General features: G+C 47.7%; 1 protein-coding gene across 1 annotated transcript in view; it reads left to right on the top strand.

Moving 5' to 3' along the window:
• hydin (HYDIN axonemal central pair apparatus protein) overlaps positions 1-12,187 on the top strand; it is a gene marked incomplete at its 5' end in the record, with an annotated part of 73,563 nt that overhangs the window by 37,656 nt on the left and 23,720 nt on the right. Inside the window, 20 exons of the mRNA XM_084477849.1 lie at positions 163-324; positions 576-749; positions 995-1,173; positions 1,515-1,625; positions 2,309-2,462; positions 2,793-3,009; positions 3,362-3,503; positions 3,850-3,904; positions 4,319-4,392; positions 5,099-5,248; positions 5,733-5,984; positions 7,898-8,107; positions 8,321-8,571; positions 9,310-9,492; positions 9,915-10,034; positions 10,279-10,438; positions 10,980-11,152; positions 11,352-11,550; positions 11,643-11,742; positions 11,936-12,035. Of these exons, the coding sequence (XP_084333975.1) occupies positions 163-324; positions 576-749; positions 995-1,173; positions 1,515-1,625; positions 2,309-2,462; positions 2,793-3,009; positions 3,362-3,503; positions 3,850-3,904; positions 4,319-4,392; positions 5,099-5,248; positions 5,733-5,984; positions 7,898-8,107; positions 8,321-8,571; positions 9,310-9,492; positions 9,915-10,034; positions 10,279-10,438; positions 10,980-11,152; positions 11,352-11,550; positions 11,643-11,742; positions 11,936-12,035 (3,166 nt within the window). The remainder of the gene's footprint in view (positions 1-162; positions 325-575; positions 750-994; positions 1,174-1,514; positions 1,626-2,308; positions 2,463-2,792; positions 3,010-3,361; positions 3,504-3,849; positions 3,905-4,318; positions 4,393-5,098; positions 5,249-5,732; positions 5,985-7,897; positions 8,108-8,320; positions 8,572-9,309; positions 9,493-9,914; positions 10,035-10,278; positions 10,439-10,979; positions 11,153-11,351; positions 11,551-11,642; positions 11,743-11,935; positions 12,036-12,187) is intronic.

The raw sequence follows: 12,187 nt of genomic DNA, 5'->3' as shown, positions 1-12,187 counted from the left end.
ATATGATGCTTATTTTTGACTTTGCTTGTTGTTCCTTAGTTTTTCCTTGCTCCTAAACGTGTCCACGGCTTCATTTTACCGCCCCTCACCTACTACGAGGCATGTGAACAAACACAGGAACTTGAACTAACATAAACCTTATTAAATATATATTCTGCTCAGAGGCGGTCAGAGAAGGAAGCGAGAGGAGTCAGGGGCTGCTGGAGACGTCTCCTGTCTCCAGGGCGATTGCCCGCCATGTGGGCGTCGACCTATCCCCCGAGGCCGTGGCTGCACGCAACCGACGAGGCATAGCTGTCATCGTCCACGGCGCGCCGCGCACAGGTCAGGAACAAGCATGTTAGAACAACCACCGTGTGGCGGGCTAAATAGTAGTTTTATCATTTTGTGGTGAAACTGTTGACATGTATAAGGGCACACGTGAGGTTTAAAGCGGTGTGCAGGCCACTTATGTGCAGGGTGTACAAATGTTACAAAATGATTAAAATCTAACTGATGAACCATTATTCTGTACTAAAATTTGGTGGTCAACAATAAGTCGGTGTGTGTGTGTGTGTGTGTGTCCACGCACTCAGGTAAGAGCAGCCTGGCAGCCTCCCTGGTCCGTCACTACGGAGGGGCGTGTCTCACGCTGGAGGGCGTGGTCACTGAGGCGCTGACCACTGGCTCCTCCCCCGCCAGCCTGGCCGCGCGGCAGCACTACCACCAAGCCGCCGCCGAGCATGCTCAGAAGAGGCTAGAGGAGGCCGGTGAGCCAATCACACAGAGGACAGAGGATTCACTTTATAGACAAACATGCCGCCACAAAGTCAGGCAAACCACCACATAACAGCACGTAATGGAAACGGCTCACAGCAGCTCATGGTGCAACCTATAGCAGAGGGTACATAGACCTCTCAGTAAGCAGGGCAGCATCCACAGTCTTCCGCTGAGCACACGATGTCTGTTTATATAAACCTTTAAACATTGCTTGTCTGTGTTGGTATTCCTAAAGGCCAGGCTGCTCAGGTTCCCCCCGGAGAAGCTCCCAGTGCTCCCACTGCTCCCACGGTGGGAGGAGGTGTTCTCACTGTAGAATCTGTGGCCAAACACACAGAGGACCTCAGCCTCAGCTGGGACTCCGCCGCCCCAAAGAGGACCCAAGGCTCCCTGGACACCAACTCTGTTTCCAAGGTAGCGGCGGCGCTTGTGATGTGTTGATGCACGATGTCCCGCCATTTTGTAGCAGTCGAACTTCCTCCTGGATAGTTTTGTATTATATTTGTATTTCCCCATATGATCAAACACTATTGTAAACCGGAAAGCCATATCCGAAAGTAACTTATTCTAGATGAAATCATTTTGAAAACGTAGGATTAGATGTAAATATGGACTTTGTTGCCCTCTACGGGTTGACTGCATGCTATTGCGTAAGTGACTTGTTAATGGAAGTTTTTGTTAAGCGGGTAACCTAAACCAAAGTTGAGGCTGGTGAGGTGGTGTGTGTTGATGGGTGATGTGCTGCTGCTGTGCAGGCGGGGGGCAGCCAGGTCGCTGAGGTGATAAGCCAGGTGGGAGATGTGGACACGCTCAGGGCTCTTCTCCCCCATCAGCTGCTGATTGATCTCCTGGCAGAGAGACTACAGGTAACTATGGCAACAGCGATGGCCCGGTCTGTTTTGTGGGTAGCATTTTCACATGGTTTGATATAGAGGCAGATTTGTGTCAATACTGGTGAAATCATTGTCTGCTAACACATTGGCTTGGATTGGTCATCTCATTTAAAAACACCGACAGCAGTTCTATTCGGCACAGAAGAAGGAATGTTTGAAATCCTTTTGAGTTTTATCGTGACTGGAGGCTTTTCAGGGTAAACCTTGCTTATTGCAGATACTCAAAATCCACTGAGGAAGAATTGGAATCCGCAACTGTATAGCGTAAAGAGACAATCATTTTTTGTTATCCGATAACAAAATCAATACAGCTTATTTTGTTTGCAAACAAGCTGTCCTTTCTCCTTTTTTCAATAATTTCTGGAAATGGGAGATGTTCGTAAATCAGGGCACTCCTCTCAGTGTTGCATTAGCGCCCTCTGCTGGACTGTCTCTGGGCCATAATACGGCATTGCTATGCCATGTGTGAACGACATGACACAGAAATGTCCCTGAACGTAGATGCATGTGTCAATAGTGTAAATCACTAACAGGGCCTGCATTGTTCTCCAGTAATTGACCTGAAACTATGCAGGGAATGGGGTTATTCGAACACTTGAAATTTGACATCACCTTAACTTGTACCGTGTGTTTCCCGGTGTGTTTCCCCGTGACAGCTGAAGGACTGCTATCGAGGCGTGGTGATTGACGGCCTGGAGTGTGTCTACACACCGTCAGTGGCCAGCGCTCTGCAGGTGGCCCTGGGCTCCATTAACAACCGGCAGCACATCTACCTGGTCGACCTGTGTGACTCCGGCGGTGCGGCCCAGGGTACAGAACACACACACACACACACTGGTGCACTGGTACAAAGATACAGACATACCATCTGTGCACACACACAATCATTCTCATGCAAGTACACACGCATACAAAGGCATGCACTCACTTTCGTGGATGAACACATACACACACTCACACACAGACTCAATCACTCAAACACACAAACACCACGCGAGTGAGAGCGAGAGAGAGAGAGGGTTACTTATTAGAATTGAGCAACATGAATAATCTACAGAGAGCAAGGGCAGACTAGCTGAGGACAGGCCCTGTATTTATTCTGGACATCATCCAATAGAAAATAGCTTTAGTGGTGTACAGTATATTCACATCCATACCTCTGTGTACTGCTATGTGTATGTATGTATTTATATGTGTGTGTGTGTGTGTGTGTGCTCTCCACAGAGGCCTGTCTGAAGGAGCTGCAGGTGGCAGATCGGTCGAGTCTGCAGGACACGGACAAGGAGGAGTGCAGCTCTCTGCTGGAGGAGGAGAAGGAGCAAGATGAACCCAAAAGGAGCCGCCAGCACAGACAAAGGTACGCAAGCACACACACACACACACACACACACACACACACACACACACACACACACACATTAACACACTTTTTAATATGAAGAAAGAGTTTGATTCATTAGATCCTGAATCAAACTTGTTGTGTCACTCCAGACGGAGTGAATGGCGGTGGCGATGCTATTTGTACCCGTGAAAAGTTTTGTTATTTTTGTATTGTACATTCTACTGAGTTATTCCATTTGAATTTGAATCTTCTAATAGTTAAATATAGTAATCCTGTATAATCTTTTCTATTATTTGTGAACATAAATCCAATTATTCAAAGTGTGTGTGTGTGTGTGTGTGTGTGTGTGTGTGTGTGCTCCTCTCAGACAGCAGCAGGAGCAGCGGGAGCAGGAGGAGAAGAGGCAGCAGGAGACGGAGAGGTTGAGAGAGGAGGAGGAGCTGAAGAAAAAGAATAAGAAGGGAGGCAAGAAGGAGGTGTCTGGAAAGAGGAGTCAGCTGGGAAGGAAGGTCTGCAAGGAATCTCTACCTCTCTCGCTCGCTCTCTCTCTTGCTATTTCTCTCTTGCTCACTCTCTCTCTCTCTCTTGCTATTGCTCTCTCTCTCGCTCGCTCTCTCTCTTGCTATCACTCTCTCTCTCTCTGTCTCTTTCTATCTCTCTCGCTCTCACTCTTGCTATCTCTCTTGCTATCTCGCCCTCTCTCTCTCTCGCTCTCTCTCTCTCTCTCTCTCTCTCTCTCTCTCTATTTTCAAATCTTGCATATAAACTGCAGAGTTTATTGTACAAGACCATCTTCCGTCTGTCCCAATTCTAAACCCAGCTTCCTTAATGTCTCCCTATATTCCTCTCCACCAGTCCATCACAGCTCTGGACAACAACAACAGACGTCCCACAGAGGCCAGTGAGCCAGGTAGACAATTCAAACCATGAGCCCTGTTGTCGTTTCAACCACTCTCCCCGGTCTACTGCAGACACATGACCTGTTTCCAATGTACATTTAATTTGATCATTTTTTATATATATTTTTTAATTGTTTATAGTTCCCCACTGTGTTATGTTTCTCTTTTTTTTGTCTAAAGGTTTTCTTCAAATGTTTACATTAATTGGTACTTTATATAGCTATCCGTAGGCCTGCATATCTCCCTTCTGTGTTTTAGCCATGCCATATTGTCTGTACACAGGGCCTTGCATCCTGGGATTAATATAAACTTCTCTGTCAAATAGAGGTTGAACAAAGTGAGGCATCACCTGCATGTCATGTCAAGCTGTTTCCATATGAAATTGTGCATTGCCATTATTATCCCTCATTTGCTGATGCTTCCAGGCAAAGAGGGGGAAGAAGCATCAAAGAGAAAGGAAAGCAAAGCTCTGCTGGAGCCCGAGGCAGAGCACATAGTGGTGAGGTTATGCCATCACATCGCACTGCTGTTATCTGTAACGCGTCACATCCCACCTCTGTAATCCGTGATGCATCACATCCCACTGCTGTTATCTGTAACGCATCACATCCGACTTCTATACTACATAAGGCATCACATCCCACTAATGTTATCTGTAAAGCATCACATCCCACTTCTATAATCCATAACGCATCACATCCCACTTCTATAATCCATAACGAATCACATCCCACTTCTATAATCCATAACGAATCACATCCCACTTCTATACTACGTGAGGCACCACATCCCACTAGTGTAATCTGTAACACATTAGCTCTGAAGGAAACATATGAGTGATGTGTCCTTTGGGACTTTGAGTTGGATGTTGCGGAATCGAAATGTTGCCCTCTTCTTTGCTTTTTGTAGGCTTCATATGGGGAAGGTATATATGATAATCAAACTATTGGAAATTGAATGTTAATCCAGGCTCTCTTCTTCGCAAACAATAAATGTTTGCTACATTTGGATGTAAACGATTTCTATCAGATTTAATAATATGTTTAATAGTTGAATAATATGAGGAGATAATTCAGAGTGATTGTACTGCTTCTATGAAGAGGTTTAGAAAACGGTGTACTGTAGTGGAGTATCCCACAATCTCCAATTCATCTAGTCACACAGGTTTGTATGTGTTTGATGAATCCTCCCCATGCCGCCTCCAGCCCAGTAAGGCTGAGCGCCGACTGCTGTCCCAGCTCCACTCCTACGAGCAGAGCCGGCCCCACGTCAGCCACATCCTCCAGTACTGGGACCGCATCCTGGGGCTGCTGCAGGTCCCGGTCTGCTTCGCTGAGGCCCCGGCAGAGCCAGAGGTGAGCACCCCCGACAAACAGGTGGCAGGATCACGCTCTCTCTCTGTAGTGAATGGGATCTGGGCTGGATCCACTGCTGTAATGCCTTGTGTTTCAAAATATATATTTAAATGCACTCCTAATAGTCTATTTCTATGATCAGAATGTTATTTGAACTGATGGACAGGATCTAAAACACTAAAGGTTTAAACAAACAAATAAGCTAAATATCAAAGAGGATACCATCTATACAAATATACTCATAAATAAACACACAAATCTTTGGTCCTTAAGCACACCATGATAACTCTTAATAACATAATATGAGCTTTTTTCTTATCCTTCACTTATACTTAATAGTTTCATGTAATCTGATCCGCCCCTTGTCACATTTCCATATATCTATCCTCCTTAACAAACCCTGAGGAACCGTGAGTGAGCAGCCCGCTGTAGCTTCCCACCCATTCATCCATCTCCATGGCCCCCCTCTTCCCACTCCCTGCAGCCCCCCACCGAGAGGAAGACCCGGAGGGAGCGAGAGAAGGAGAAGGGGGAGAGAGAGCGAGGGAGGCTGGAGAAGGAGCGCCAGATGTCCGACATCCAGCTGTCGTCCTCGATGCCCAGCCTGGCGGTTGGCCACGAGGAGCTCCGGCCAATCATCACCGTCCCTCACCTCACGCTCAGAGGGCCCGCAGGCGGAGGCCCTGCCGGCCCCCAGGAGCTTCTGAACAGCGGCGCACTGCCTCCACTGGAGGAGGTACGCAGCGTCGCACCGCTCACCACTCACCACTCAGCCACTCGTGTCCTCCTTTGGGTTTCTAGTTACCTGTTCCCTTTTTCCAAAGCGTCGTTGAGCCCACACTCTCATCCAAAGCCACTTACAGGACATTTTTACGTTTCATTAGTAATAATAATAAACAGTGTTGAGTGTTGTCACCCACACGCGTAGGTGATTATAGGGCCGCGTGCGACACGCCGTCACATCGTGTCGGCGTCTGTGTCGGTGTCGGACGCCCCTCGGGACTAACCTCGATCGAACCCCTCGCGTTTAACTGTGGTTTTGTCGTTTCACTGTGGTGTGCTCGGCTCAGCTCTTTAAACGCTCCAACCCAGGTCACTCGGTTAAGTCCCTCGCAGTTTTCTATTATAAGTTTTAGCCTTGGCCCTTTAGTCACACGCGGGTCAAGGTCCCCGGTCACCACGAAACCATGATGTATCTTTTCTAAACCAAAAAAAACCCTCTAAACAGGACCCCTTTAACGTTGCCTTGTTTACCCTCTGTACATGTCAGTCACAATCAACAAACACCACTCGTAATATGCGCCACTTACCGTGAGGGGTCGGTCTGCTTTTGGCCTGATGAGTCGACAGGTAAAGGACTCAAAGGATAAGTTTGCCTACTACAAATGTAGTCAGGTAGATATATTTTTGGTCCAATAAACAAAGATCCTTTACAAATAGAGTGCGGTCCTAACAAGAACTATGATATAAGGCACGGTTTCTTAAACTAAAAGAGAGAGAAAGAAAAGATTTAGATAGAGGTGGGATAAATGTCAGATAGAACACGATAAAATAAGAATCAAACTACTCTCCTCAGGGAATGCCTAATATAAATCAGAATCTCCACAGAGTCTGCCTAATATAAATCAGAATCTCCACAGAGAATACCTAATGCTGAAATCCTAAACTAAAATGCTATTTGCCAAGTTGGTTAGTACATTGAAAAGATAGACAGAAAGACAGAGAGATTATCACACGGCCCTACCCCAAGCACCAGTGGTTCGCTAACTTCAAGAACCTTTCCTTAAACAACTATATCGTGGAGAGGTCCTCCTCTGCTCAGGGTCTCACTTCTGCCTATTCTCTGAGGGTGGGGGCCCGATGTCATCTAGCAGTCTGCGTTTCCATGCATTTTCTCAACAAATCTTTCTTTGTTATGCATTTCTGGTTACTTTTCCTATTTCGCCCTCATGTGTGCTGACGTAACAGCCATCAGGGGTTTACAATGTGTGTGTGTTCTCTTTAGGTTTATGGTAGTCATATCATGGGGCCTACAGAGACACTCTCTTTTTTGTATTCTTCACAGTGGCCCTTTCATGCAGTCAATGTCCCCCCATGTGTTCTTCTATCTTAACTTGCATTTTGAACTTAACACCTCTTGAGTAATTCTAAATCTCCACATAATAAGATGTATAAGGTATACATATAAGATATATAATGCATACATATAAGATACATAAGGCATACATATAAGACATATAAGGTATACATGTATATGTAAGGTAACACTTGTTGACGGTGTGGTTCTGCGTCCTTTTCATGATCGATTCTGGAGTGGCTAGGTGCATCAAAACAGTGGGTCCTATCGGGACACACGTCAACAGGAAGGGGTTAAATAAAACTAATTTAAAGTCGGTGTGCGTGTGAGCTTGTCTGTCTCTAAAAAATACGTTATGACCCCCACGCAAAGCACAGAAAGTGTAAAAGCAAACATCAATACCTTCCTCGCATGAAGAAGCAGCAGCTATGCATTATTCATGTTCGATAATAACAAGACGTGACGATTCTGTTTAAAGGGTCTGTCCTTCTGTGCGCTGTGAGACGCCAGCCATTCCTAAAGAGCCCCGCGAGGGTTTAGTTTCTCACCTCCTTTCTCTGTCCTGTTCCAAGGTGCTGGACGGGTTGGGCCTGGGCCCCAGCGGCTCTCCGATCCCTCCCCCCGTCACCTACTCTGTGGTGTCCCTCCCCAGCGGGAGCCCAGAGGGCGAGGGTTTGATGCTCTCTGACTGCTTTTCTCTCCTGGACCCTTCTGCTCCCGACGATTCCCCTAAAGAGGTGAAATACACTGAAGAAGATGGTGTTGAGCCCCTGCCCGTGAAGGTAACACACTATCGGTCAGCTATGAAGCCGTATGCAGGCCTGACATGCTGGCTCACACACATACATTACGTAGAAAACTGACGTAGAAGGCTTCTCACAGTGACCTAGTGGAATTCAAATGGACAGCGTGTTGCTAATGAAAAGCAAAACCAAAATAGTTGTAGGTATTTGGATTGGGATACGTGTGTGTGTGTGTGTGTGTGTGTTTTACAGGAAGAGCTAGTGATCGCAACACCCTTGAAAGGGCGTGGCAGGAAGGCAGGCACCTTGACAAAGGAGAAGGAAAAGGAGAGGAAGGACGGTGAGAGCCAGCCGGAGGCGAGGAGGCGGTCGTCAGCTAAAAGAGGGGGAAAGGGCTCAGACACGTCCCGCTCCCCGACGCACGGCTCGGTCACACCCCTGCCCTCTGACCTCAGCGGACTGGAGCAGCCCACCTCAGGGCCCCCGCAGGAGCAGAGACCCAAGTAAAGAACTGCCTTTGTAAATGTGTTTATTGGAACATGTCACATCAAATATATATCTTGTACGTTTACATGTGTGACCATCATTGTTTTTTTTGTTTTTTTTAACAAACATACAGGTAGAAAAAGGGTCGAAAAAAAAAAACGAGCGAGAAACAACAAAGATAATAATAAGAAAAGAAAAAAAACACACACAAAACTTAAACCCCACCCTATCTCCCACCCCAAGTTGGAAGAACTTCCTTTGTACACGCAGACATACGGTAGACGTACTTTCATACTGTAGACATGCACACATACTGTAGACACACTGTAGACATGCACACATACTGTAGACACACACACATACTGTAGACACACTGTAGACATGCACACATACTGTAGACACACTTTAAACTTATGCATTAAGATGCATAAATATACTGTAGACCTGCACACATACTCTAGACATGCACACATACTGTATACATGCAGATATGTTGTAGACATGCAGATATACTGTAGACATACATTCATACTGTATACATGCAGAAATGTTGTAGACATGCAGACATACTGTATAAATGCATTCATACTATACACATGCCCACATACTGTAGTCATGCAGACATACTGTAGAGATGCACACATACTGTAGATGCATTCATACTGTGCGTGTGTGTGTGTGTGTGTGTGTGTGTGTGTGTGTGTTATGTGTGCATGTGCATGTGTGTGTGTGTGTGTGTGTGTGCGTGGCTGCAGGTCCACTACGTTCCGCTGGGTGGTACCAGCTCACGGTGAGGTGGTGCTGAGGATGGGCTTCCAGTCCGAGGTCCCGGGGACGTTCGAGCAGACCCTGAACTTTGAAGTGCTGGGCACCCGGCAACGCTACCCCCTCCCATGCAGAGGGTCCTGCACCTACCCCTCCATCTCCAAAGAGCCAGGGTCAGTTCACCCTCCCCCTTACTGTACACCTACCCCTCCCCTTTACTGTACACCTACCCCTCCATCTCCAAAGAGCCAGGGTCAGTTCACCCTCCCCCTTTACTGTACACCTACCCCTCCCCTTTACTGTACACCTACCCCTCCATCTCCAAAGAGCATTCCCAGTTCACCCCTTCCCTGCACTGTAGCAGCATGAATCACAGACCAGACGGGTATCAGCCCAGGAGACACAGTCATGTGAAGATTAGAGTTGTGCCTCCTTTCATGGATTTGGATGAAAGAAATACCAGCATTACCCAAAATGAATCCTTAAGTGTGGTGTCATCCATAATGGAAGGAGCAGCACTCTGATTAAGGTGTGTCCTTTGTTAAACCAGGAAGTGGAGTGAGCCTAACCCTAGCCTGCTGTGCTTTGTCCTTAGAACCATCTTTGCTCTGACGAAGCAGACTCCCCGGGCAAAGGAGGGCCTGCAGAAGACATACGTGCTCCAGCCGGGCTTCTATGAGTTTGGACCGCTGCTCTGCGGCAAAACCAGAGACCTGTAAGAGCCAGCAGGGGGGGGGGGAGGTTCTCTGTGTTTGACACATTTGGCCGTTTTGCTATAACCCTGTGTATGTGGATGTGCGTGTGTCTGTATATGTGTGCGTGTGTATGGTTGTTTGTGTGTGCCTGATTGTGTTTGTGTGTGTGTGTGTGTGTGTGTGTGTTTGAGTTTGTGTGTGTGTGTGTGTGTGTGTGTGTGTGTGTGTGACTGTGCGTGCGTGCGTGTGTGTGTGTGTGTGCAGATACAAAGAGAGGAAATACCCAGAGAACACAGAGAGGCTGGTGATCCACAACACCACCGCTCTGGAGGCGGAGGTCCAATTCTGCTTCCAACACGACACCAAGGCCACCACCTTCATACTGGACCCCCCAGTCATGAAGCTCGAGCCCAACCAGAAGCAGGTGAGGGGGAGCTGCACTGGTCTGCCCCTCTAAGTGAGACAAACAACCTGTCTCAAATGCCCTCAAAAGTGCAAATCCTGTCTACAATTTGGCTGATATTCTATTCTTCTATAATTTTGAGAAGTGGGTCTGATCATTTAAGTTGTGTTTGAGCCTTGGTGATCACGTGCCACATCAAACGTGTCATTGATGTTGAATCTGCCATCCACTCTTCATCCTGACATGATCAGAAACGAAATGATAGCGTCCACAGCCAGGCCAATGACACACATCATAAAACACATCAAACACATTTCCATCTAACCCAACGACCCCACTACCTTGAACCCCACTAATCAAGGATCAGCAATCATTTCCTCAAATAGTATGAGGAGAAAACTGATATTCTATTGCGTGAAGGTTTTATATGGAGTGGAAAGGCTTACCATGCTGGAGAAACATAGCGAACCCAGCCGTCTGCACTGGTGTGCTGATGTGATGCTCGTCCTGGGTGATATTGCATTATGGGATAGGATTGTCTTACTCTCTGCCCCCCCACTAGGAGCTGTCCATCTGGGCCTACCCGATCAGTGTGGGTCGGATGGAGGACAGCATGGTGTGCTGCATCAAGGACAACCCCGAGCCCGTCCTCATCGCACTCTCCTGCTGGGGGGTTCGCCCGGAGCTGGAGCTGGACTGCAAACATCTCCACTTTGACAAGGTCCTGCTTCACAGGTAAGAGAGGAGAGCCACATTCATATTCAAGGGGATGGCACTACGTCATTGTGGTTGTGATGTGGTTATTATGGTTTATCGTGGCTTCAGTTCACGGTTGATATTCATAGGGAAGGTGTGTTAAGTTGAATTAATTGAATCTTCTCTGACCTTCTTCTCACTTCCTCCCTCGACCCCCCCCCCCCCCCCCCAACTCCAGGGAGGACAGCCGTAGCGTGACGCTGAGTAACAACATGGCACTGCCCGCCGCCTGGAAGCTGAAGGGCCTGGACGACCTGGGGGAGGAGTTCAGCGTGTCCCAGGTGGAGGGCGTGGTCCCCGCCGGCGGGTCCTTCTGCCTGCAGGTCCGCTTCAAGGCCATCAAGCCCCTGAACTTCAGGAAGACCTTGCGCCTGGAGGTACCGTGCTCGTTGGTGTGTGTTTATCAGGCCTGGATCCAACGGTCTTCCCCTGATCGGCTGGGTTCCGTGTGTGTGTGTGTGTGTTTCAGGTGTCAGATGTGGACAACATCTTAGGAGTGGTGCAAACCGAGCACCTGCAAATCAGCACCGAGGCGTACGACGTTTACCTGGACATTATCACTCCTAACGGTACGGCATCTAGCACATACACGTCAACACGTTGAGCGTGACGAATGACGTAGCTCCTCCGCACTAATCAACCACAACCTAAACGCTTGAGTAGACTCATGTTTGCAAACAAAACACACATTTGAAATGTGCGATGGGCCACATGGTGGACATCGGTGCTGACCAGGTATCCCGTGTCTTGTTGTTGCTGCAGGGAACGACGGGTCTCTGGACTTTGGCGCCATCAGGGTGTTTAAGGAGGTGAAACTGTGCATCACCTTGAAGAATAAGGGGAAGTACGAGCTGGCCTACAAGTGAGTTCTGGTTGTATTTGTCATTTCCCCATCAGGTATCAAACGCAGGTTCATTTGAATGTACACGCGTTAACCTTCTTCTTACTTGTTTTCCCTCTGGGATCAATAAAGATCTTATCTCATGTCATCTAATCCCGTCGACCCCTCCTGGA

The sequence above is a fragment of the Micromesistius poutassou genome (assembly GCF_964030765.1).
Source record: "Micromesistius poutassou genome assembly, chromosome: 13".
In the NCBI taxonomy this organism is placed as follows: domain Eukaryota; kingdom Metazoa; phylum Chordata; class Actinopteri; order Gadiformes; family Gadidae; genus Micromesistius; species Micromesistius poutassou.
Note: the sequence above shows the minus strand (reverse complement) of the source record. Positions and strands in the feature narration are given on the sequence as shown.